Source organism: Neophocaena asiaeorientalis, unplaced genomic scaffold, assembly GCF_003031525.2.
Source record: "Neophocaena asiaeorientalis asiaeorientalis breed wild unplaced genomic scaffold, Neophocaena_asiaeorientalis_V1.1 scaffold170, whole genome shotgun sequence".
NCBI lineage: Eukaryota > Metazoa > Chordata > Mammalia > Artiodactyla > Phocoenidae > Neophocaena > Neophocaena asiaeorientalis.
In genome coordinates, this window is record NW_020172463.1 from 1,550,221 (window position 1) to 1,576,712 (window position 26,492).

General features: G+C 41.8%; 1 protein-coding gene and 1 long non-coding RNA gene across 5 annotated transcripts in view; one reads left to right on the forward strand and one right to left on the reverse strand.

Moving 5' to 3' along the window:
* Positions 1-17,725, forward strand: part of LOC112395047 (uncharacterized) — a 21,595-nt gene extending 3,870 nt beyond the window's left edge. The window contains exons 2-9 of one of the 3 annotated variants that reach the window (XR_003002288.1): positions 2,539-2,661; positions 8,004-8,138; positions 8,425-8,555; positions 10,214-10,330; positions 11,587-11,743; positions 13,872-14,086; positions 15,266-15,464; positions 16,431-17,725. This is a non-coding gene — a long non-coding RNA (uncharacterized LOC112395047). Of the gene's footprint in view, positions 1-2,538; positions 2,662-8,003; positions 8,556-10,213; positions 10,331-11,586; positions 11,744-13,871; positions 14,087-15,265; positions 15,465-16,430 lie in introns of all 3 variants that reach the window. The other 2 variants (XR_003002287.1, XR_003002289.1) reach the window with 2 other exon arrangements.
* The window catches only part of MAGI2 (membrane associated guanylate kinase, WW and PDZ domain containing 2), a 1,308,856-nt gene continuing 1,297,823 nt past the window's right edge, over positions 15,460-26,492 (reverse strand). For both annotated transcript variants that reach the window (XM_024738094.1, XM_024738093.1), the window contains one exon: positions 15,460-16,136. In XM_024738094.1, coding sequence (XP_024593862.1) covers positions 15,487-16,136 — 650 coding nt within the window. In that variant the 3' untranslated portion in view covers positions 15,460-15,486. The remainder of the gene's footprint in view (positions 16,137-26,492) is intronic.

The following is a 26,492-nucleotide window of genomic DNA, read 5'->3' on the forward strand; positions in this document are numbered from 1 at the left end:
CCAATCCAAGGTTGGTTGAATTCACGGATGTGGAACCTGAGGAAAAGGACAGCCGACCACGTAGTTCTGTGAGTTTTGACAAACACATGGAGTCGTGTGACTGTCACCACGGTCAAGATACAGACGAGTTTCACCACTCACAGAGTTCACTTGGGCCCCTTTGTGGTCAGCACCTCCCCTCTCCACAGCCTCTGGCCACCACTGTCCTCTTTCCTGGCCTTTTAGTTTTCTGTCTTCAGAGTTATGGCTATAGAGCATCATACAAATGAAGCTATACATTGTGTAGCCTTTTGAGCCTGGATCCCTCCACCTGGCATAGCGTATTTGACATTCACCTGTGTTACCACGTGTGACGGTAGTTTGTTTGGTATTTTTTTTTGGCCACACCGCACAGCATGCGGGATCTTAGTTTCCCGACCAGGGATCAAACCCGTGCCCCCTGCAGTGGAAGCGCAGAGTCCTAACCACTGGACGGACGGCCCAGGGAATTCCCTGGTCTTCTTTATTGCTGAGTAGTGGTTCAGTGTGTGCATGTTTCCAGTTTTAGATGAATAAGAAATAGAGTCACTATAAAAATTCACGTACAGGTTTTTGTGTGAACATAGGTTTGCATTTCACTTGGCTAGGTACCTCAGAGCAGGATTGCGGGGTCATATGGCAAGCGTATTTTACCCATAGAAGAAATTGCCAAACTGTTTTCCAACGTGGTTGCATCGTTTTGCATTCCCACTATCAACGCGTGTCACTTTTAAAATTTTAGTCATTTTAGTAGGCGTGTAGTGATATCTCCTTGTGGTTGTAATTAGAATTTCCCTAGTGACTAATAATGTTGGGCATCTTTTTTAATGTAATTATTCTCCTTCTGTATATCTTCTTTGATGAAATGTCTTTATAAATATTTCATGCCTTTTATAAATTGATTCTTTTATTACTGAATTTTCAGAATTTAAAAATATATATATTTAGGATACAACTCCTTTATCAAATTTTTGTTTTGCAGATATTTTCTACCAGTCTATGACTCTCTTTTTTCCCATTTTTTTTTTAACAGTGTCTTTTGAATAGCAGACATTTTCGATTTTTACTTGAGTCCAATTATCAAATTTTTAGGTTTCACATTTTGGTCTATGATCCATTTTGAGTTGAATTCTATACACAGTGTGAGGCATGCATCAAGGTACATATATATATATCCGTTGAAAAGACTGTTCTGTCTCCTGTGAATTGCCATGGAGGTTTGTGTCTGGATGTGTTTATGGGCCCTTTTCTGTTGCATTGACCTGTGTCTGCCATTTGCCAGCACCTCACAGTCTTGATTACTGTAGCTCCGAGCTTCTCCCCTGGGGTCAGTTCTGCCTCTGCCCCCTCCCCCCACCCCAGGGTACCTGGCAACGTAGGGAGACATTTTGATTATCATAATTGGTGGGTGGAGGTCAGGGATGTTACTAGACATCCTATAACGAATGCACAGGACAACCTCCCACAACAAAGCATTATCTAGTCCCAAATGTTAACCGTGTGGAGTTGAGGTGCTCTGTGTAGCTTTACAGTAAGTCTTGGAATGAGATAGTGTGACCCAAACAGAAGCAATTTTGGAGGAGTGGGGAGAATATTATGAACGTACGAGGTTGCTGTGAGGATAAAGCTAGACAGTGTATGTAAAAGTGCTGGGCACACAGCTTATGGTAATTAAATGCTAATTTCCTCATTATTTGTTACTGCTCCTGACCTTGACCAAGTTTTCTCCTCTTTGCAGTCCCTTTAGTGTGACTTCTGCTCTTGTCCAGGGCCTACATATTCGATTTTGAGACTCTCACCATGACAAGTACTCTGTTAATAGAGCCCTGCGTGTTTCTCCTTTGCACACACATGTCGCGCATGGCCTGGGGTAGGGCCTGGTATTTGCCGTCAAAGCAGTGTTTCTTTGCCCTTTGGCCACCTGCTCACTAAGGAGGTGTGCATGGTAAAGATGCTGAAGATCTCCTCCCAGCAAATTTCAAGTATATAATACAGTGTTATTTACTATAGTCACCAATGCAGCTTCCTTTGTGAAGGTGGTTCATTCTGGTGCTAAATGGTCTGATGTATTGGACAAGAAGGTGAAAGCCTCAGGCTTTCATGTTCTGTGATGGCCCTTCTGGGTCAGGTTGCCAAAGATTAATGACCTTGCTGATGACTTTCTCTTGTCTTACGCTTATCCTGTGCTACATGGCCACCCTGTGTGGGCCCCTTGGCCAGGATGGACCTCAGAGCATTTGCTACACCTCCTCCAATCTGCAAATTTCCCCATGTGTGACATTCATTTAATTATTCTGTCGTTCATTTATATGTGCCAGTTATGGTGATATGTTCAAGGGTTATAGTAAGGAAGAAGATAGAAATGATTCCTGCCCTCACAGAGTTTACATTTTGACTGGACCAGAGGCATTAAGTAGCTTAATAAATACTCAGTAAAGGTTTGTAAAATAAATTAGTTCTCCCATATTGTTTATATAGTGTGAATTAATTTACATTTTGTCTATGCTGCTTTCATGCTAGAACGACAGCTGAGTGATTGCATCAGACACAGAATGGCCAGCATAGCTCAAAATATTTATTATCTGACACTTGACAGAAGAAGTTTGCTGATCCCTGTTTGGATGCCTCAGATTTGTTCAGAAGGTAAGGTCATTCAGGGATGCCCTTTGTGTTAAGGGTGAGGAGGGAAGCAGCACTGATGGAAACCACACGTGGTCACAGCCTCTCATGGATATGATGGTTCATGGGAACATCTTCTTGTCCAATACATTGATCCATTTAGCCCCAGGCTGGACCACCTTCACAATGGAAGCTGCATGGTGACTGCAGTTAATAATATAGAATTGTATACCTGAAATTTGCTGGAAGTAGATCTTAAGTGTTCTCACCACACACACACACACACACACACAAAAGTTAACAGTGTGAGGTGATGGATGTGTTCATTAACTTGAATCATTTCACAATGTGTATGTCTATCAAATCATCATGTTTTACACTTTAAATATATAGTTTTATTTGTTGGTTATTTCTCAATAAATCTGGAAAAAATCCACAAAAAAAACTCCAAAAAAGCTGGAAAAATTCCCATGTCACCTTATACTAAAACTGTTTCTAGGAGAGAGGAGGAAATATTCTTTCTTCTCATGGAAAAAAATACAAAAAATACTCTGAGTCAGAAATGTCTGTTTGTCCATCAAAATCTGTCCTCCCAATTTCATAGTGTGGAGTGGGAGCTGCCAGACAGCTGTCCAGTCAGGAACTGCATTTCCCAGAGTCCTTTGTGTCAAGTGTGCCCATGTGACTAGTTCTGACCAGTGGAATAGGAATGGGAGTGACCTGCCATTTGTAGGCTGGGACTTCAATGGAATGCTCACTGAAGCCCTCTTTCCCCTTTGGCTCTCTGGATGTAGAGGGCTCTGAGGTTCTAGGGCAGGACTTCTCAAAATTCTGTGTGTGTTGGTGTCACCCATATCTGGAGATCTTCCTAAAACACCGGGCTGGTACAGTAGATCCAGGGCAGGGTCTGAGATCTTGCATTTCTAACAAGCTTCCAGGGGATAGTAGTGCTGTTTGTGCTCAGACCCTCTCTCAGAAGCAAGCAAGGCTCTAGGGGATGGTGGAGCCATAGAATGAAAGGAACATGTCTCTGAATCACTAAATAAGGAAAATCTCTGTCTACAACCAGCAACTCCTGGTCTGTTACCTGAGTGAGAAATAAGCCTTTGGAGGTGGGAGTGGATTTATTTGTTACAGCAGCCAGTCTTCTGGGAGTGGTTCAGACGATTCACTGCTTCTGTTTGAAAGTGTCTTGGCAGAATAATTTAGGACAAAATCATTGCTGGCTGCTCCACCCCTTTAATGTGGGTGCCTGTTCCAGATAACTCCTTCGTTTTTTAAGATATCTATACCTAACTATATTTTAAGACCTACCAAGGCCTTACACCATTAGCTCCTTGATAATAACAATGGTTAAGAAAAAAAAAAGAAATCTGGGTTTTGTATTTGTTGACTTTGATTAAAAACAGAGTGAAAATGTTTGGGGATGGGTTGTGAATGATCTGCTTCATCTGGCAGGAAGGTTAGTGGAAAGCAGACCATGAGGGTCTTTGATCCTGAGAGGTCAATGTAGGGAGTTCAGGTAGAGTCCCTTAAGCAAGGGGCCAGCGGGTGAGTATCAGGGCCCTGGTACAGGCTGCAGAGCTGAGGTTGGCTGGAGGAGTCGAGCCCAAAGTGTGGTCACTCAAAGGCTGCTTGACACGAGTGACAGGAGCCTGGGGAGGGAGTCAGATGGGATGCAGGTGTCTTTGTGTGTGTGTGTGGTATTGGGAAGAGTTGCGGTTGGAGCAGAGAGGCAGAGGGAGTCTGGACCAGTCCAAGGCCAAAACCCGCAGGGGCCTTTTGCCTGCTTCCAGCAAACATTTACAGTGGGGAGGTCAAGTTCATCTGAGGGACCCTGACCCGCTGGACCCAGTGTGCTAGAACTCAGCTAAGGATGCTAGTGGAAAGTCTCTCCCTGGGTTCTGAGCAAGGAAGGCTGGAACAAGAAGGCTTGCCCTGTCTCTGTTGCTCTCTGGTCCTGACCTTACCTTCATGAAATAAGAGCCAGAGCTGGGTCTTCTCAAGGCCTGCTGGCTTTGGGACAGAGCTGGGCCTGAGCAAGAACAGGAGAAAGTCAAGGGGAAACAGTTACTGGGTTTATTTTGGGTAAAGCACCTGGTTGAGTTGCAGAAGCTAGCCTTCATTCCAGGTGGTGTTCAAATAAAAACATCAAGCCCTTCTTTCAGAATTTTGTAAAAATAGCAGCAAACTTGAGAAAAATTGCAAAGTGTCTACTCTGACTAGTCAGGGCCACTTACCATGTTGAAAGCCATTTTTATTCAAGGGAAACTGTATTGGATTTAGACATAAGGCCGGTTTTTAAAAAAATTATCCAACCTTCAGCAAGTATTTCACTGAGTGCCTGTTATATGTCAGGCACCTTGTGGGTTAATTGTAGAAACACAAGATGAATCTTCAATCCACATCTTGATGATGGAGAAAAGAGCAGAGAATCTATAAGAGTTGTGAGCCTGTTTACTGATTAGATACCTGCCCAGGAAAGCTCTTCGAAGAGTTGAAACACACCAGCAGGGCCTCCTGAGTCCTCCCGGAAAGGCTGGTGGCTGCCTGAGACAGGAGCTGGGAGAGGCTGAGCTCAGTGTCGGCAGCCTGTGGGGGCTGCAGCCTCTATCAGAGGATGGAGAAGAAGGGAGAGAGGCAGGGAGCAGGGAGCATAAAGGTGGTTTCCCCTCTAGCCCCGTGTTCTGTATGGGAACCCACATCACATCAGGTCATCCTGCCCAATGAATACCCACCAGTGGCCTCCTGCTGACTGTTGCGTGGAGGCCCAAGTGCTGGCCAAGGCCAGTTAGGCCCTGTGAGATCTTGACCCCGCAGCTCTCCAGTTTCCTGCAGGCAAGTTCTCCAAATCCTCTGCCCTCAGGTGACTGGCTGCTGTCGGGCCTCAGATTTGCCACCTTGGCCCATGTGCCCCTTCCTCTAGGGTGGCTGAACCATCCCGGTTTGCCCGGGACTGAGGGGTTTCTTGGGATGCCCACTCGCAGGTTTAAAGCCAGGACCGTCCTTGGCGAACGGGGGAAGGTGTGCGGTCTCTATGGGGTGGGTAGTGCCTGTCTAGTTTAAGATTATAGTCTCAGCCCTCTGCACACTGACTGGCACATGGCTGACACCTGATAAATATCTGTTGAGTGAGAATTCCAGAGCACCACCGCAGATGTTTTATGTCCCTCAGTTAATAAGAACAACAATTTAAAAATGTATATGTGTCAAATATTTACCCTGTGCTCAAGTCAGAGTCCCTGACTAGTTCTTGGCACCATGACAGGTGCTCACGTCTCCTTATCTTTCGCCTGGAGGATGTCAGTACCTGCCAGAGTGTCTCCCACCTCCACTGTACCTGGACAGGACTGCCAGGGCTTCCTCCCAGAGCGCAGGGCTGAGTTCATCTTCTTTGCTCAGAAACCTCTAATGACTCTCTCAACTGCTCCCTAATGCTTGACCCTACCTGTGTCTATCTCTCTCTCTCTCTCTCTCTCTCTCTCCCTCCCCCCCCGCCGTGTGTGTGTGTGTGTGTGTGTGTGTCACAGTGTCAGTCAAAATAAACAATTCACTGTTTCTCTAACCTACTTCCAAGTTTCTGAACTCTGACTTCCCTCATGCTGTTCTATCCCTTACACCTCCTCTACCTTTTGAAATTCTACCCATCCTTCAAAACCCAACTGAAATGCCCCTTATCCAGGGTGACTTCTAACTGCCTCCAACCATTTCTGCATCCTGCAGAGTCCAGCATCACCACGTCATGCTTGCTGCTTTCCGTCTTGATCGCCTAACGTGAGAATAGGGGCTGTGTTCTGTTCACCTGTAATGTTTTATATATAGTAGGTACTCAACACTATTTAAAAACTTTTATTAAGCTGAGTTAAGTAGGTTTGCCCGAGTGCTCCTTTTGCTTCACGTAGCCCCTAAGATAATCTTATAAAACTAGGTCTGATTTCATTTTTAAGTTGACATCCACATTCTTATCACAAATTTAAATATTGCAAAGGATGTATTTTCTCTTTTATATATGCTTTAAGTATATTTTATTTAAACCTTATAGTTGTAGATTTAACTCATTCAGCTTAATGGAAAATAACTGCCATATAATCTCACTGGCAAAGCCAGTCTTTGTGGTCAAGCCAGACAAATAGCCAAACCACACATTCAATCAGAAAAAGTCTGACTTTATTTTAAAATTCAGGTGAACGTGGGTGCTAATTCTTAGATAGATAGGAACCCTACCAGGGCTCTTGGATTGAAGGAAGGCATTGCCTACATCAATTCTTACTGATACTCTGTAGTTTGCTCTCCTGACTGTCCCTCAGGAGGGCTGCATTCTCCAGTTGTCACTTTGTTTAATGCCCGAGAGGTTTTACACTTCAGGTTGATGAACCAGAGTAAAATTTAGGTTAGGTGATAGGTCCGCCTTTCTTCCATAATGCAAAGGGTCCTTGTGTAGGGCAACTGGGAATGGGCAATTGGCAGTCCGCAGGTTTGAAATGCGTAAAAATGGAAGTTGAAGTTCTGGAAATAGATTCCATTTAAGCCATCCGTGCCTGTGTATCTCCTAGAAAGACTCTCTGCCCCAGGAACATGTGTTCCTCAGTGTGAAGGCAGTTGACCTAGGAAGAAATCATAGCGGAGGTTGCATTTCCTTTCACATGGATACACCTTGTTAGGGTTTTAGAAAATTTACCTTCCACTCAATGACGAAAGGTCACTCTTGCTTCACAAGATTCCCAGGTTCTTCCAGGTGAAATCACTCTCCAAGAGGCAGTTTCATCAAAAGAAAAGATCACAGAAAACTCTCAGAACCTTTTAAAACAGATACGGCTCTCATTTGTGGTTGCCAGTTACCCTCCCCAGGGCGGTGGGACAGACTTCAGCTTTTCTGGAGTGCCTGATCACTGGGCTGCCTGGGTGATATGCCGCCAAATGCCCAGGAAGAGGTCAGTGTAATTCTAGGTTGTTGCTCCATTTTTCATACCCAAATGTTTACAAACTACAGCTGCTATTACCACCAGTAATCATAATCATCTCTACACATTTAATTGGTGCCCTAAATAAACTAGACATGATGCAGAATCACGCACTGTCATTAGACATAGTGCTCTTACTAGTTTTAAGACTTGGAAAGCACTCTGGTGATTTTATAGGCATCGTGTCTGGCACTATGGTTAGCTGAAAAAGAAATCTCTATTAAATCCAAATTCTTCAGTGATTAGGTCACTCGATTTCGCTGTGAGTTTGGCCTAAAAAATAGTATCAGTAGGGCAGGGGCAGATTCATCTTTGGGGATCCCCAAGCTTGGGGGGAGACTCAATATGAAAGAAAATGTAAAATTTCAAGTAAGCTTTAGGGCTTATGCAAGCTTGTTTCTTCAGCTTCACAGCAAACGCACCTCTACTGCAGGAACATCAATCAGGTTTCTGGTCGGGTGCCTGACGCTTGGAGTACACATTCGAAGCTCTTCTAGGCACGTACAGACCTCAGGAGCCACACACTTCACAGTTTCTGGGGTGTGTATGATCCACTGCTTGGAAGGTGAATCAGATCCTCATGAAAGCGAGGGATTCTCTGCTGAAAGCCTGGCTGTTGTTCCAAGACAGAGGCTGCAAATTGGTGGGCTGTGGGCCAGATTCTGTCTGCAGATGGCTTGTTGTGGTAGTGTCTTTTCTTCCTGTTCAGTGTTTCTTAAAAATGTGAATTAAACCAGTCAGACTTTAAAAAAAAACATCAAATTTCATATAAAAAGCTGATTTTTTTTTCTTGTTTTTTTTTTTTCCTCACTTGGGAAACTGAAAGTTCCACAGTGGACTTGGACTTGACAAAATGACAGCTTCAGAGGAGGGATGTGCTTGTTGCTCCGCCCAGTCTCCACCTGGCTCTCTTCGCTTTTTATTTTCCGGCCTGACCTTGGAAACATGTGATTCATGGTGAGACCCATGTCCTTCCAGGCCAGGCTCCTCACTTGCCAGGCCCTAGTGCTGCTCTGCCCTTGCCCTAATCTCTTTGGTCTCTGACTTGTGGTCTTTTTGATGCCCTAATGACTTTTATTTTCTTTTAGAATAGTAATCAGATTTGCAAAATTAATATTTACACCTCATTTTGTTAACTACATTGTTTTATGTGTCTTTTGCTTTTTCAGCTTGCACTTGGCCATTCTCAGATTAGTTCATAAAGAATGACATATATTTATTGTAAATATCTCAACTTTTGTGCTTGATTTCACACTTTGTATCAGCTTCTTCCCTTTTCTAAGAGTGATACATAAATTAATTTTTTAAAAATTATATTGGAGTTAAAAATAGCTTGGGAATTTTAGGTCTCCTGTTGACGTCAGTGGGAAGTCTTGACAGCACTAGGGTTGAGAACTGTTTCTTTGGGTTGTAATCTCCTTGATGGCAGGATTGTCATCATCCTATTACTATTCATAGAACTCTCTCTTCTCCCTAGTGTAGGTATTGTAATATGTTGCAGACGGTTTTCTTGGCCATTCATTTTGGACTTTTACACTGCTTTTCACTAAATGTTGGCTTCTGCATAAACTTGGGATTTTGCATGACAAAATTTCAGAATTAAAAGGAAAAAATGTGATGGAATTTACTGGTAATTGATACCTTAAATCCTTTTTGAAAAAAAGGCTCAGTATCAATCAGTGTAGCAAGCAACAGAAACATACTGCCAATTCATAAATGACGTAGTCAGCTGACAGGCAAATACCAACTAGATTGTATACAAGAAAACTCTCAGTTTACTTGGGTGAGGCAATTTCACTGTATTTAAAGTCAAGTTTCAAAGAAGTCCTGTTTGGGGCATTAAACTTCTCCTTTGAAAAATCTGTGAGAACTGCAGTTTTTAAAACTCAAGTCAACTTCCAGTAATTATTTCCTTCAAATTAGCACTGCCGACAAAAGAGTTTTGTGCATGGTCAGGGTTGGCTAAGTTTAGAATAAATTTAGTGGAGTAAATGAATTTTAAAAGTAAGCTGGTGCAAAACTTGAATTTGGTTTTTATCTCTGTTAGGAGAAAAGTTTTCTTAAAATGTTGAGCTGCCTTTGATAACAGATTTTAAGTTTCTTTACCTTTTAAGTGATCTGATCTGTATTTGCCTTTGAAATCTTTTACTGCCACTTTGGTTAAGTGAATATTGTTCCACAGTGGCCTATGATCCTATATGACCAAGTGTTTTAAAGCTTTTTGATTTTTTTTTTTTTTTTTTTACAAAACTTCCCACATCAAATCCTAATGAAGTTCCTTTAACCTCTAGCTAACTTTGAAATGCTTCCAAGGGTCCCCGAAACACCCCAAAGAGAGATATCAAACTAATTAGGTTCATTTGGTAGATTAAATTACATGGGAAGTATTGTCAAATGAGTAATAAGTCTTCTTAGGTTATATTAATGGGAAAATGTTATTAATATAGGTGTTCTAGAAATTATATGGAATTCTTGAAAATCTGGTATCTCCTGGTAAAATTATCAGTCATAATTCTAGTTATTAAAGTGTTGTATGTCACAGCAGTAACCAAGTTTCTTTGTCAATTGCATTGTAATCATATTTTAAAGGTGCCTTAAATCTTTTGTCATTATAGACAGTTATGGTTTCACTCTGATGCCTTTACAAAAATGCTTCCTCTTCAAGAAGATTTCCAGAAAGGACTTTTTGACAAATACAGGTTTCTGACTTTCAGACCATAACACTGAACTGGGTAAGAAATTAATTCTAATGGGAAACCTGATGGCTTCATAAAACTGTTAACAGTAGGACTGAGTGAACTGGTGACTATGGCTATAATTTTTATGCTTTCTGTCTGAGAAATAATTGGTTTTAATCTGTGTTTTCCAGATATAAGGAAACCCTTCTCCTCAAGCTAATTATGACTTATAGCAATTTGGTTAATTATACCTTTGTAAGCAGAATTGAAACATTTATCTTGCCTCTCTATCTGATCCCTCCAGAGATCGGAAATGCATAGGTTCCCAGTAGCTTTATCAGATAAATTAGGAAGGACACCTCCTAACAGGTGCAGGAATCTCAAGGTATTTGGGGACCATGAAAAAGGAATTCACCTAAATCTGTAAGACAATGTCTGTGACAAGCCTTGGGCATGACTTTCCTAGCCCTGAGAGGCCTTTTAAAAGTTCAATCTGACATAAGCGAGAGAGTGGCATGGACATATATCCACTACCAAACGTAAAATAGATAGCTAGTGGGAAGCAGCCGCATAGCATAGGGAGATCAGCTCGGTGCTTTGTGACCACCTAGAGGGGTGGGATAAGGAGGGTGGGAGGGAGGGAGCCGCAAGAGGGGAGAGATATGGGAACATATGTATATGTATAACTGATTCACTTTGTTATAAAGCAGAAACTAACACACCATTGTAAAGCAATTATACTCCAATAAAGATGTAAAAAAAAAAAAAGTTCAATCTGAGACTCCTTTTAAAAGTTCTAGCAAAGCCATTTTTTTAAAAAAAGAAAAGCCTATATGATCAATTACATTTATATAAATCATCAGGCCAAGTTTATTGAGACTAGACTTACTTTACAAATTGGTCTTAATTTGGCTATATTTGGTAGAAATAAGGGTAATTTTAGAAAAAGTTATGTTTCAGTGAATATTAAATTCTAGTTTTGTTGAGGTCTGCATTTACTGCCTAAGACTGACTTCTCAGATAGTTCCTTGCTGTTATTAATTCCTTGCTGTTATTAATGTTAATATTAAATTTAACTGAGTCATTAATAGGACACTCTTAAGTCTGTTTCTGAAGCTTATATCATCTATCTTTGGATGAAGATCAGATGTCCCAAGACCTGTAACCAGGTCATTGTGTGTACTGGAAAAAGACATCTTTTAAAGGATCTTCTCCAACCTAGATGGAAAGACCCTTATCAGGTACTCTGCACTAGCTCATGCACAGCAAAACTGAAGGGAATTGACTCTTGGATTAATATTTTCACATAGAAAGGGCCCCTGCACTGGACTGGTCTATAGAGAGGGCTGCTGATGTCAAAATCACCTTAAAACAACGCTCAAACAGAGGACGAACTACACTCATACCAGGATGAGAAGAAGACAACATTGGAAGTAGACAGCTGGCCTAAGATGCTGCACCTGACCCGTAAGACCATTTATTGTGTTTTCTTGACTTCTTGGACCTTTGTATAAGAATCAAATGTTTTTCTATCATGGGCATGATCCTATGCTTGTTTTAAAATTCAACCCAGTCGTTGGGTTTGTGACCTGTGTCTCATACTTCTGGGTTACCTTGGTGGACTTCTCCTGTCCAAGGCTCTGATTGGTTGGCTCTTAGGAAATTTATTCTAAAAGAAAGAAATTATAGTTCTGTTCAGGACACTATTGATATTACTAGGTGGGATCCCCTCACCTGGGCAATTAATACTACCTGCTCTGACCCTGGCCATAAGTATGAATTTTCTTTTAAAGTCACTCAAGTTCAATCAGAGCAACAGGCAAAATTTCAGCCAAAGCATATAACCTCCCAAAATTATGGGATGGATTTATGTGGTTAACACTAGGCTATGGTCATTTAAGTTTAAAGGCTCCCTATGTTGGGTACAATTAAACCGTACTAAGGATAACCAGCCTAGTGACACGAGGAAATTGGGCTGGGCGCCTTATGGACAATGCCAATATATGATTTCCCTTAGAGGCAAGGATTGGTACAGAACAAACTAAGTCAGACAACCTGGGGATATGACTAATGGAAGCTCTCGACTTAAATTCTTACTTATGACCTTACTAATACTGCTAGCTATGTTATTTGCATATTGCCTGTTTTACAAAATTGTTGTTGCCTGCGTTATCACATGTGTGACTGAACCTCTGATGAAATGATGACTAGGTGACTTGAAGCAGTTGACCACATATATAGTTCTATATGAGAACAGTGATTTTAATAGTGTAACTCTAGATTGGAAAGAAGCAGCAAGAGGGAATTTTTATTTCCTGGACTGTAACAGACTAGTAAGACAGGTGGTCCAGCGACTTTTGACTACTGTTAATAAGGCCTAGTCCAGTAATAGCACACTGAGTGGCCTATCAGTGAAATCCTCGCCTGACTGAGGAATGAGCATTCCTAGCACCATGGGACGAAATGGTCATGAAATGCCTCCCAAACCATGGCTGAATTTATGACCATGAGGGGCCCTGCCAACTAAAAACTGGCACTTGCCGTCTGCCTCTACAAGGATTAGGTCACTAGCCACTGTAGTCACTGACCTTCAGCACCCCCTGAATGGAGGCCAGGGTGGAGATCAGGAATGAGCACTCTGTGCTCTGGCAGAACAGGTCTTTGGATAGTGAGATATTTTCAGGAAAATATTGTATGAGTCCAAATCTTGCATCTCCTCATATCTAGAAAAGCAGTAAAATCATTAATGGGGACGTGTGCTCCTCGTGACTAGCAGCAAGCCTCTGTGAAAATGTGTGCCTGACTGCACATACCCCCGCGATGCTAAAATCTTATCTAATACCTCTCCCCCCACCTCTTTGGAGCAGTTTCTCAGAGCTATCTGAAATGCTGTCTCCTGGGCGATAGTCCTCATTTTGCCCCAAATAAAACTTAACTCACAACTCTCACACTGTGCTTTTTTTTTTTCTTTTTTCAGTCGACAACACACAGCCTATATAGTTGGAAAAAGAAAATATTTTTGGATATATATTTTATTTGACAGTGTTTTAGAATATCATACAGTAAACAAGATTTCTGTAAAAGTTAATTTATCCATAGTGGTGCGTTTCATAAAAATAGTTGCTCACTTACAGTCTTTCTGTGACTATTAATACATGTAATTATATTTATAGAGATACAGCTGTACAGGGTAAATTCACAGCTAACACTACACAGAAATATTATTTGGAATGGGGTTTAGATGATGTGCTGTCTTCACAGGTTATGGATTACAGCTGCATAAAGCAATTACTGCACAAGTAGTAGCTGTGAACTGTGCAAATTAGAATTTATGCAAGCGTAATCTCAATTTTTTTATCCTTTTGTAACACATGGAAAATAAAGGTCAGAGGATACAGTACCGGGACGTGCAGCTACACTACAGAAGCATTGTCCAAAACCAGATTCAATAAATTAATGGCAAACTATACTGGATCTGTAGTCCAGGGGAGAAAGAGAGTAATTGAGATTAAACCAAAAGTACTGTAAACTGCTACATGTGTTTGTGCTTTAGTTTATGATGACTAGGTTTCATTTTTGGAAATTGCTTTTACAGGCTGCAAGACTCTTCACTTGAGGCTTTCAACCATATTCTCCTCTTGTCAAACAACTAAACTACACCTACGCTTGATGGAAATTGAACAGCTGGTGCTCAGGATACTACAATTACAAAGAGAGGGAAAGAGTCAACCCAAGGAAGCTGTTACACGTGACTGCCTGTGATGGGACCTGATCTCCCTGTTTTACTTATTTGACTTCAGGTGCAGGGAGGTAAGGCTTATTTGCATTTGAACTCCTGTAAAGGGCAGAATATGGGGAGGATGACACCTCATTCATTCAGGTCATATTAAAGAGGAACTGCCCTCTGAAACATTTGCCTTTTAATATGTGCAGCTACAAATAAGAATGCATGGATAATTTAACTGAAGGTAAAATTTTACAAAGAAAGATCGAAACAGCAGAGAAGAAAGGCAATCCTTAAGAGTTTTACTGGGGTATCTACCATGGATGAGGAAGATAAACAGAAAGATCTAGACAAAAAAGCAAACCAAATGGAAATAAAAGGAGAACTAATAAGACATGCTAAAAAGATCCATGTTCTTTAATGAAAAGAAATGGGTCATACTAATGATTTTTTAATATCAGAGAGAGATTCATTGTAATCTGAGAAATACAGGAGAAATACTTTGCCTCTGCTCTATCAAAGTGAAAATGAAGTAATGGAAGACAGCAAAATGAGTGAAATGTAACGTTGCTGTCAAAGAAGCTGCTAACTCTGAGACAACAGGAAGGCCTTCTCATAAAGGAACTGCAGCGTTGCCAATCTCAATTTAACAAATTGTGGTCCTTTAGTTATAAAATTCCTATTTTAGATGAAAACCAATTAAGATCTATGAGCTAAACTGCAAAATTTTGACTTACGGCAGACTGTTCCCTAGGATACAATTTTTAAAACTTTTTTTTCCTACCACTGAAAATGCACAGAAACGTGATTACAGAAATGGCAGTAAAAATGGCATCACACCAATGAATTCACTAGATTTCTAATTCATCCTGCAGTATGCAGGGGACATTGCTGCTAAAACTGGTGATGGTGCCATAAGTGAGCCATGAAAAACGTGTCATGGGTGAACAGTTCTGAATGTTTCAAAGAAACCTTTTAACCCCTGTCTAGATATGTCCAGAACAATTTATTTACAACTCTTCAGATTAAAAGATATAATCTTGTTTCAGTTTCAGCTTGCTCCGTGCAGTTTGATTTTTAAGGCGATATTCCAGTTTGTGATTGCTCTTAACTTACTTGTCCAGTTTCTTGATATGTTTCTTGATATAAAGTTTGGATGACATCCAAATCCTTCATGCAGTGGGGGAATTTTGTTCTTTCTTGTTTTACTAAAGCTACACTGCACTCTCTGTGATGTTCTTCATGTTATTTTGGTTCTTCCGTAGCTGCCAAAGCCCCCGCAGTGGAACTGGGAGCTTTAGGATCAGTTTGGGTCTGCCGTGGATGCCATATGGACCATGCCTGTTGGACACGTGGGACTTCGTGTCGGTGCTCCCAAGCCTTGGTGCCTCGTGGATTTATGCACGTGACAGTGAAAATAAATTAAAACACCATGAGACGGAACCTAAGAAGAATGGCCTGCAGGTATTGAGGCGGGGCAGTGGGCTCATCTGTCTGCGGCCGAGGCGCCGGGTTTGAGGATGCCCGGCAGCTTGTCGGAGCCTGGCACCTTCCAGGGCCCTGGCGCAACAGCAGCCTTGCGCACAGGGGTTCCCCCCGGGGGCCGCGTGCCCTGCCTGGGCCCCGCACGTGTGCCTGCCCTGCCCTCGGCCTCCCGCACACCCCTGCCGCGGCCTGGGCCCACGCACGCAGGTGCCACTCCAGGGCCTTCGCGCCGGCCGAGCTCGGGGCCCACTGCCGCATGCAGCCCCTCCTTGCTGCTGGCCCGCGCTGCGTCCACTGCTGTGGGCCCGGGTGCCCTGGCCTCTGAGGAGGGCCTGCTGGCCTCAGGCTGCCCCTGGCCACCAGGCACCTCCGCGAGCCTCGGCTGCACGGCCCGCTGCGGGCTTGCCGAAAGCTCACTCTGCTCCCCGAGGCGCTGCTTCTTCTGGCTGCCGGCTGAAAGCTCCTTTGGTTTCCTAACGTCGTGTTCCCTTTTGATATCCCAAGTTGGGTCTGGGCTTATCTGGTTGTTAGGGTCGGATGGTGGGGCTGGATGTGATGGAGAGAATGGAGAGAGGACGTCCTCGAGGGAGGCGCCTACTTCCGGCAGACCTGGGGAGGCAGCAGCGGGAGAACTCCAGGAGCTGGAATCGTCTGTGGGGCAGGAAGCACAGGCGTTAGAGCCGTGCAGCACATGCTTTTCACACTCCTGCAACCTCCCTCCACATTGGGAATGAGAGAAGGCGGCCAGGGGCCACTCCTCTCAAGGTCCCAGGCCACGGCCACCCCCGCCCTCACTGCCAGGAGGGCAGCTGACCTTATCCCTGGGGATTCTGTGTTCCCCATCCTCTTTACACCACCCCTTCCCTCTTTGAGTGTTCAGGAATGTGGTTACAAAGCTCAGGCCTAACCCATCCCTTTGCCTTGGCCCCTTCTAACTTCCTGCAGTGTCATCAGGTCTGCCAGCCCTGTGTGGATATCTGACTTGGGAGCACCTGAACCAGATGTTCTCAAACTCAAGGATACATGTGAATCACCTGGGGCAGTTTTGAAAAGTACAGATTCCTCAGCCAAGGAACTTCTCTGCATTTTTAACAGGCACCCAGGTAATTCAGAAAATGGTTGGGGGAGTAACTTTCTCAACCATTAGGTGTCACTCAAGACATAATTCTTAGCTACCACCAGATACAGAATTTGGATACATTCATCTATAAAAAGGTTCATTATTCCATGAGGTGGTCAGCCAGAACAGGCTTGTGTGGAAGGATTGGATCCCTTTTGTGAGGTTTTGCCTGCAGGTGTTAGAAAGTTTTGCAGAAACTTTGACTTCCTGGATGGACACCCTTTAGGAGCTCTTTCCCATATTTATATCTCTCCAACTTCCCTTTGAGGTTATATTGTCAAACTTGTGTTCCAAGATTCAAACAGGTAATATGAAGCTGCCTATTAGATGTTCAAACTTTATGGTTAAAACACAAATTATTTTATTCTGCAAGAACCTGATGTTGGTTGGAGACAAGATGGCAGAGTAAAGGGACCTTGAGCTCACCTCCTCTCACAAGCATGCCAAAATCACAACTAACTGCTAAACAACCATTGATAAAAAAAGACTGGAATCTACCAGAAAAACGATATTCTGCATCCAAAGACATAAGAAGAAACCAAGAGATGGTAGGAGGGGTGCACTCGTGATATAATCAAATCCCATATGACCCAGGTGGGTGACCCACAAACTGGAGAATGATTATATCACAAAAGTTCTCCCACCAGAGAGACAGCTCTGAGCCCCATGCCAGGCTCCCCAGCCTAGAGGCCTGGCATGGGGAGGTGGAGACCCCAGAGTATTTGTCTTTGAAGGCCAGCAGGGCTTGAGTGCAGGAGCCCCACAGTCCTGGGGGAAATGGAGACTCCACTCTTGGAGTGCGCACAAGGTCTTGTATGCAACAGGACCCAGGGCAAAAGGAGTAACTCCATAGGAGCTTGGGCCAGACCTACCTGCTGGTCTTGGAGAGCCTCCTGCAAAGGTGGGGGGCAGCTGTGGCTCTTTCTGGGGTCATAAAAGCTGGTGATGGATACAGCAGGGACCTATGTGAACTCTGGCTGGAGGCAGAGATTTTGGGCCCTTGGCACCAAGACCTGGTCCCCCAAACAGCCTGTAGGCTCCAGCACTGGGATGCCTCAGGGCAAACAACCAACAGGGTGGGAACACAGCCCCACCCAGCAGACAGATAACAGCCACCCAAGTCCAGGAAGCGCAGAGTCCCATACAGGACTAACCCAAGGAGGAACATGCTGAGACACAAAGCAAAGAGAAAATATTAAAAGCAACAAGGGAAATTACATACAAGGGAACCCCCCCCATAAGATTATCAGTGTTTCTTCAGCAGAAACTCTGCAGGCCAGAAGGGAGTGGCAGGGCATATTTAAAGTGATGAAAGGGAAAAATCTACAACCAAGATTTCTCTACCCAGCAAGGATCTCATTCAGAGTTGATGGAGAAATTAAAAGCTTTACAGACAAGAAGACACTAAAAGAATTCAGCACCACCAAACCAGCTTTACAACAGATGCTAAAGAAACTTCTCTAAGTGGAAAAGACAAGGCCACAACTAGAAAAAAAAAAAGTATGAAATGGGAAAGCTCACTGATAAAGGCAGGAAATCATCCACACACAAATACGATATCAAAATCAGTAATTGTGAGACGAGGAGAGCACGAATGCAGCATACTTGAAATGCACTTGAAATTAAGAGATCAGCAACTTAAACAATCATGTATACATACAGACTGCTATATCAAAACCTTACGGTAACCACAAACGAGTCTATAATAGATATACACACACACAAAAGGAATCCAAAGACAACACTAAAGATAGTCATCAAATCACGAGAGCAAAAAAGGAAGAAAAAAGACCTACAAAAACAAATCCAAACATTAATAAAATGGCAATTAGAACATACATATTGATAATTACCTTAAATGTAAATGGATTAAATGCTCCCACCAAAAGACATAGACTGGCCGAATGGATACAAAAACAAGACATGTATATATGCTGTCTACAAGAGACCCACTTCAGACCTAGGGACACATATAGACTGAAAGTGAGGGGATGGAAAAAGATATTCCATGAAAATGGAAATCAAAAGAAAGCTGGAATAGCAATACTCATATCAGACAAACTAAAGACTTAAAAGAGACAAGGAAACTACATAGTGATCAAGGGATCAATCCAAGAAGATATAACAATTATAAATATATATGTGCCCAACAGAGGATCACCTCAATATATATGGCAAATGTTGAGAGACATAGGAGAAATTGACAGTAACACAGTAATAGTGGGGGATTTTAACACTCCACTTAAATCAATAGATCATCCAGACAGAAAATCAATAAGGAAACACAGGCCTTAAATAACACATTAGACCAGATGAACTAAATTGATACTTAAAGAACATTCCATGCTAAAGGAGCAGAACATAACATTCTTCTCAAGTGCACATGCAACATTCTCCAGAGTAGATCACGTGCTGGGCCACAAAGGAAGTCTTGATAAGTTTAAGAAAACTGAAATCAAATGAAGCATCTTTTCCAACCACAACACTATGAGTTTAGAAATTAACTTGAAGGAAAAAAAATGCACAAACACATGGAGGATAAACAATCTGCTACTAAATAACCAATGGATCACCGAAGAAATCAAAGAGGCAATCAAAAAATACCTAGACAAATGAAAATGATCCAAAACCTATGGGACACAGCAAAAGCAGTTCTAGGAGGGAAGTTTGCAGCAATACAGTCTTACCTCAAGAAACAAGAAAAATCTCAAACAATCTAACCTTACACCTTAAGGAACTAGAAAAAGAGGAACAAACAAAACCCAAAGTTAGCAGAAGGAAAAAAATCATAAACATCAGATCAGAAATAAATGAAAAAGAAATGAAGGAAACAATAACAAAGATCAATAAAACTCAAAGCTGGTTCTTTGAAAAGATAAAATTGATAAACCTTTAGCCAGACTCATCAAGGAAAAGGTTAGGACCCAAATAAAATTAGAAATGAAAATGGAGAAGTTACAACAGACACCACAGAAATACAAAGGCATCCTAAGAGACTACTACAAGCAACTCTATGCCAATAAAATGGACAACCTGGAAGAAATGGACAAATTCTTAGAAAGGTACACTCCCCCAAGACTGAACCAGGAAGAAATAGAAAATATGAACAGACCAATTACAAGTACTGAAATTGAATCTGTGATTAAAGAACTCCCAACAAACAAAAGTCCAGGACCAGATGGCTACACAGGCGAATTCTACCAAACATTTGGAGAAGAGGTAACTTACACCTATCCTTCTGAAACTATTTCAAAGAACTGCAGAGGAAGGAACACTTCCAAACCCATTCTATGAGGCAACCATCACCCTAATACCAAAATCAGACAAAGATTCCACCAGAAAAAGAAAATCATAGGCCAATATCACTGATGAGCATAGACGTAAAAATCCTCAACAAAATCCACAAACTGAATTCAACAACACATTAAAAGGATCATACACCATGATCAAGTGGGATTTATCCCAAGGATACAAGGATTTTTCAATACCCACGAATCAATCAGTGTGATACACCACATTAACAAATTGAAGAAAAAAACCAGATGATCATCTCAACCGATGCAGAAAAAACTTGTGGTAAAATGCAACATCCATTTATGATTTAAATACTCTCCGGGCTTCCCTGGTGGCGCAGTGGTTGAGAGTCCGCCTGCCGATGCAGGGGACGCGGGTTCGTGCCCCGGTCCGGGAGGATCCCACATGCTGCGTAGCGGCTGGGCCCATGAGCCATGGCCACTGAGCCTGTGCTCCACAATGGGAGAGGCCACAACAGTGAGAGGCCTGCGTACCACAAAAAACAAAACAAAACAAACAAAAAAAACTCTCCAGAAACTGGGCATAGAGGGAACCTACCTCAACGTAATAAAGGCCATTTATGACAGACACACAGCAAACATCATTCTCAATGGTGAAAAACTGAAAGCATTTCCTGTAAGATCAGGAACAAGACAAGGATGTCCACTCTCACCACTTTTATTCAACATAGTTTTACAAGTCCTAGCCACAGCTATCAGAGAAGAAAAAGAAATAAAGGGGATCCAAACTGGAAAAAAAGGAGTAAAACTGTCAGTTTGCAGATGACATGATACTATAATACCTAGAAAATCCTAAAGATGCTACCAGAAAACTACTAGAGCTCATCAATGTATTTGGTAAAGTTGCAAGATACAAAATTAATACACAGAAATCTGTTGCATTTCTATGCATTAACAATGAAAGATAAGAAAGAGAAACTAAGGAAACAATCCCACTTACCATTTCATCAAAAAGAATAAAATACCTAGGAATAAACCTAAGGAGGCAAAAGACCTGTACTCTGAAATCTATAAGACACTGATGAAAGAAATTGAAGATGACCCAAACAGATGGAAAGATACACGGTGTTCTTGGATTGGAAGAATCAACATTGTCCAAATGACTATACTGCCCAAGGCAATCTACAGATTCAGTGCAATCCCTATCAAATTAGCAATGGTATTTTTCACAGAACTAGAACAAAAAAATTTTAAAGTTGTATGGAAACACAAAAGAGCCCAAACATTCAATGCAATCTTGAGGAAAAAAAAAAAAAAAAGAGCTGGAGGAATCAGGCTCTCTGACTTCAGACTAAACTACAAAGCTACAGTAGTCAAAACAGTATGATACTGGCACAAAAACAGACACATGGACCAATGGAACAGGGTAGAAAGCCCAGAAATAAACCCATGCACCTATCATCAATTAATCTATGACAAAGGAGGCAAGAATATACAATGGAGAAAGACAGTCTCTTCAATAAGTGGTGCTGGGAAAACTGGTCAGCTACATGTATTGGGTTGGCCAAAATGTATGTTCGGGTTCTTCCATAATCTTATGGAATTATTACCTAATTAATTACCTAATTAGCCTCACAGAAAAACCCAAACGAACTTCTTAGCCATCCCAATAAAAGAATGAAATTAGAACATTCTCTAACACCATACACAAAAATAAATTCAAAATGGATTAAAGACCTAAATGTAAGAGTGGATACTATAAAACTTCTAGATGAAGACATAGGCAGGACACTCTTCAACATAAGTCGTGACACTATCTTTTTGGATCTGTCTCCTAGAGTAATGGAAATAAAAATAAACAAATGGGACCTAATGAAACGTAAAAGCTTTTGCATAGCAAAGGAAACTATAAACAAAACAAAAAGACTACCTATGGAATGGGAGAAAACATTTGAAAATGATGCAACCAACAAAGGATTAATTTCCAAAATATACAAACAGCTCATAAGTTCAATATTAAAAAACCAAACAACCCAATCAAAAAATGGGCAAAATATCTAAATAGACATTTCTCCAAAGAAGACATACAGATGGCCAATAGGCACATGAAAAGATGCTCAACATCACTATTAGAGAAACGCAGATCAAAACTACAATGCAGGGATCACCTCACGCTGGTCAGAATGGCCATCATCTAAAAGTCTACAAGCAATAAATGCTGGAGAGGGTGTGGAGAAAAGAGAATCCTCCTACACTGTTGGTGGGAATGTAAATTCGTACAGCCACTATGGAGAAAAGTATGGAGGTTCCATTGAAAACACTAAAAATAGAGTTACCATATCATCCAGCAGTCCCACTCCTAGGCGAATATCCAGAGAAAACCATAATTCCAAAAGATACATGCACCCCAATGGTCATTGCAGCACTATTTACAATAGCCAAGGCATGGAAACAACGTAAGCGTCCATCATCAGATGAAAGGATGAAGAAGATGTGGTGTATATGGAATATTACTCAGCCATTAAACAAAGAAATGTTATCTGCAGCAAATGGATGGACCTAGAGATTATTATACTAAGTCAGACAGAAAAAGATAAATATGTCGATTATATGTGGAATCTAAAAAAAACAATAAAAAAAATACAAATGAGCTCATTTTCTAAACAAAGAGATTCACAGACAAAAAACAAACTTATGGTTACCACAGGTAAAAGGGGAGTGAGGGGAGAGATAAATTAGAAGGTTGGGATTAATATATACATTCTACTATATATAAAATAGAAAACAAGGACCTACTGTGTAGCATAGGGAACTATACTCAATATTTTGTGATGGCCTACAGAGGAAGAGAATCTGAAGAATATATGTATGTATGTAGAACCAAATCACTGTGCTGTACACCTGAAATTAACATGATATTGTAAATCAACTATACTTCAATTAAAAAAATAAAATGAAAATGCTTCAATAAAAAAGTTTAATAAAAAATTAAATAAGAACATTCATTATTGTCTTGTCTTTTAAGAAATCATTGTTCTTAATTCTCTTTAGTAGTTCTGACATTATAGTAGGCCTGAGACTAAGCTAGATGACTCTTTCTAGGAAGCCTAGTTTCAACATTTATTTGGGATTTAAGATCTCTCTAAGAAAGGATTTCAGACAATTTACAACAAAACACATACAAATTAGAATGATAAAAACGAGAAACTGTTGGGGTTTTTTTTGTTTTTTAAGCAACCACCAGTCAGAAGCCAAGTAGGAGGAGGAGAGATATGTTAGGAATCTGAGATGAGTTTAGTTACTACTCTGAGCACTAACATTGCCACTGAGGTTCTGGCCACTAAAGCAAAATTAAAGCAGAGAAATCCAATATAGTGATCCCTTAATATTTATAAGGACTATGTCCCAAGGCCTTTGGAAATCCTCAAACTTTGGAATATCACTCTAGAGTGCAGTTGTTTTCCATAGAACTGCTGTATGGCCATGAGTGAAGAACAAAGACGCCACATTGATATCTGAATGCCACATGGCAGCGAGGCTCCCTCACTAGCTAAGAGATTCAGTCCTACACACAGCATGTGATCCAAATTCCTGCCCCTATGACATGTGTTAGAAACTCGGTCTATGAATGTTAAGGGTCTACTTTGTTTAAAAGTAGAGGATTCTTACCTGTTACCCTTGACGCCAATTTATAAAGAGATAAGGAGAGGAAGAGGGCAGATAGTTTCAGTATTCTGGCCACACAGAGAATATCAGATACTAAAAAAGTTTCTCCTTTGCTGTGAAATTTGAATGGAGTATTTAGTGCACAGTGTTCTCTTCCTTCTTTCCATTATCAGGTTCACTTAGTGAAAAATCCTAGAAAAGCATCAGAAGACCTGGAACTTACTCCTGCCTTTGGCATTTACCACTCGATCTCTCTAAGCCTCAATTTCTCCCTTTATAAGGTAGAGATAGAATGTTTACCCACAGAGGTGAGGCATGCACTTCCAAAGGGAAAAGCACCTTGCAACGGGAGAGTTACGATGATTTTTCACGCATAGTTGAGCCAGATTTTTCTTCTGTGCCTCAGTGGCTGTCTACTAATGGTCTGGCCATATGAACTAGCATACATGCAGGTGAAGTTTTGAATAAGTGCAGTAAAGCAGCCATTCCCATATGCTATGATTCCAAGTGTGGTTTTGCTCTATCTCAGGTATCCTTGGTTACCTCCAGGAGTATTCTGAAATCTTCAAATGCAGATGTTTTCAGTGAAAACTCAAGCATGTTCTGCTTCTGCCTGGGTTAGAGCTTTAAAATGAAATAAATGCTAGAAGGTGGCAACTCCACCCATATAGGAAGATACTGCCTGAAAGGGTTAAAAGAAGTCTTCAAAAGGCCTCTGTAGAGGCCTTTTGCACTGATAACCTCTGACTTGCACCAGGCTAATAATATTTCACATTTTAAAAGCTCTTTTCCCCCACCATGATGTCACACATGGCAGACACAAGTAGCTGGCCTCAAATCCCTTCTGAGATATAGGGAAGTCGATATTATTCACACCATTTTCTGAAGGAGGACTCGACGCAGAGAGGTTAAGTAACTTGACCAAGATTACAAAATGGGTCGGCCAGGAGTAAAATGCTGGGTTTCCTGACTCTTTTTATTGAGAAAATTGTCCTAAGATGTCACCTTGCAAATAGGATCTAAGCAGTGAAATGGACAGGCTCAGTGGCCTCTGAGGAGGCCAACAGGAACTAGATCCCAGCACGGATCAGAGTATTTAGCATTTATTTGTGAACGTCTTACTTATAACGATAAACCAGAAGGTGAAATTATTCAAAATACAAAAGAATCCCTTTTATTATAAACAAATTTTGCAAGCGTTTGTTTGTAGGTCATTAAATAATTAGTGGGAGAAACTGAAAGTTAAAATGTTTCAAGCCACTACTGATTAAGAATATTAGTCTAAAATTAAAATGAACTAGATCCTAAAGTGATCTCAAGATGGACATTTATATATGTGGTTCCACAGTTTTCAGTTTTCTGGGCACGAATTCTCCAGTTCACTACGAGACACGTGGGGTCCGCACCAGGCACGAGCCTGCAAAGCTCCTTGAAGCGCCAAGGGCAGCCCTCACCTTTCACCTGCCTATCTAGGTGACGTGGACTGTGGGGGCCGGGGGGAGGTCTTCTGTAACATTTCAAACTAGTTTTCATGGAATCCTGACACACAGTAACCAGAAGGATTGACCACGTTCAGTTCTGGTTCCCTGAAACCTTATTCTGGCCATCGCCCCCGCCCCCGCCCCCCCTTTTTTTTTTTCTTGAATCTGGCCTGGCCACTGGCTAAAGCATGGGATCATGTTCACTTCAGAGTCCTTGCCTAGGAGGATGAGCTTCACACATCCTTCCTGTTGGAGATGTTCTAACTAGAATTAGAAATAACAGAGACGCATCCTCGAAAGACATAATGGGCCATATGTGCCTGCTGTGATTTCTGGAGCCTCTCTGTCCAAAAAACATCCCCGGGCCCAATGGCTGCAATCAGGAAAAAGCTTTTTATTCCAAGTTGGCGTCTTCCACCTGCCCTCTCTCATCCTCACTGAGTGGAACTGTTCTCTTCAAGGTCACCCATGATCTTTCTGCTGTCAAATCCAGAGGACACCTCGTGGTATCACCTAGATGCTTCATCCCACCGCATTTCTCACAGCTGACTGCTCCCAGAAATGAGCTGGACTCCAGACTTCTGTGACACGCCTTTCTCCTGCTCTTTTTCTCACCCCTCTGGCTGGTCCTTCTCAGTTTACGTTATAGATTACTCTTCTTTTGCCTGGCCTCTAACTGTTGGCATTCTTCACAGTCTCTCCCAAGTGTTCTCATCTACTTATGGTGCTTTTATACAACTACTCCCAAATGCTTCTGCTGAGCTCTGTGCTATGGGCTCTGTGCTGATACATCCATCTGCCTACTTGGTATCTCTGCTCAGACCATTCATTGGCATCTTCAATTTAACAAGCCCCCAAAGCAAATCTTTTCTTCCCAAGTCCATTCTGCACTCTTTCCTTATTTTTCCCATCTTGGTGAATGGCACAACCATCACTTGGAGTCATCTTTGATTCCTTTCTCTCTCTCCCCTCACAAATACAGTCCACCTGCAAGCCTTATTAGTCTCATTTTCAAATACGCATGGACTCTGTCAACTCACGTTCCCCTTCACTTTCACCATGCTAGTTCAAGATACAGGGCAGTCTTGGAAGAATGCAACCCATGTGGGCCACCTGAGATAATCACACTTAAAAGAAGGCCACAGCGTGGACATATTTTGTAAACCCTTGGGGATACTGGTAAAAAAAGGAAATTCAAATCTGAATTTCCATGTTGTTCAGACAGACGTTAAGTGCAGCATATTGTAAGCCACATATCCTCCCCTGAGTTCGGAGCCCAGGACAGCTAACCCAGTTACGACACCCAAACTCTTGTTTCTCATGTGGTCTCCCACCATTTAATCCACTCTTCTCTTTACCACTCTTGCCTGCCTCTGGTGGTTCTCCATGCAGCATCCACAAGAATCTCTTTGAGACATAAATTCGATCATGCCATTCCTTTGCTTAAAACTTTTGGTGGATTCTCACCGCTTTTAGAGTAAAATCC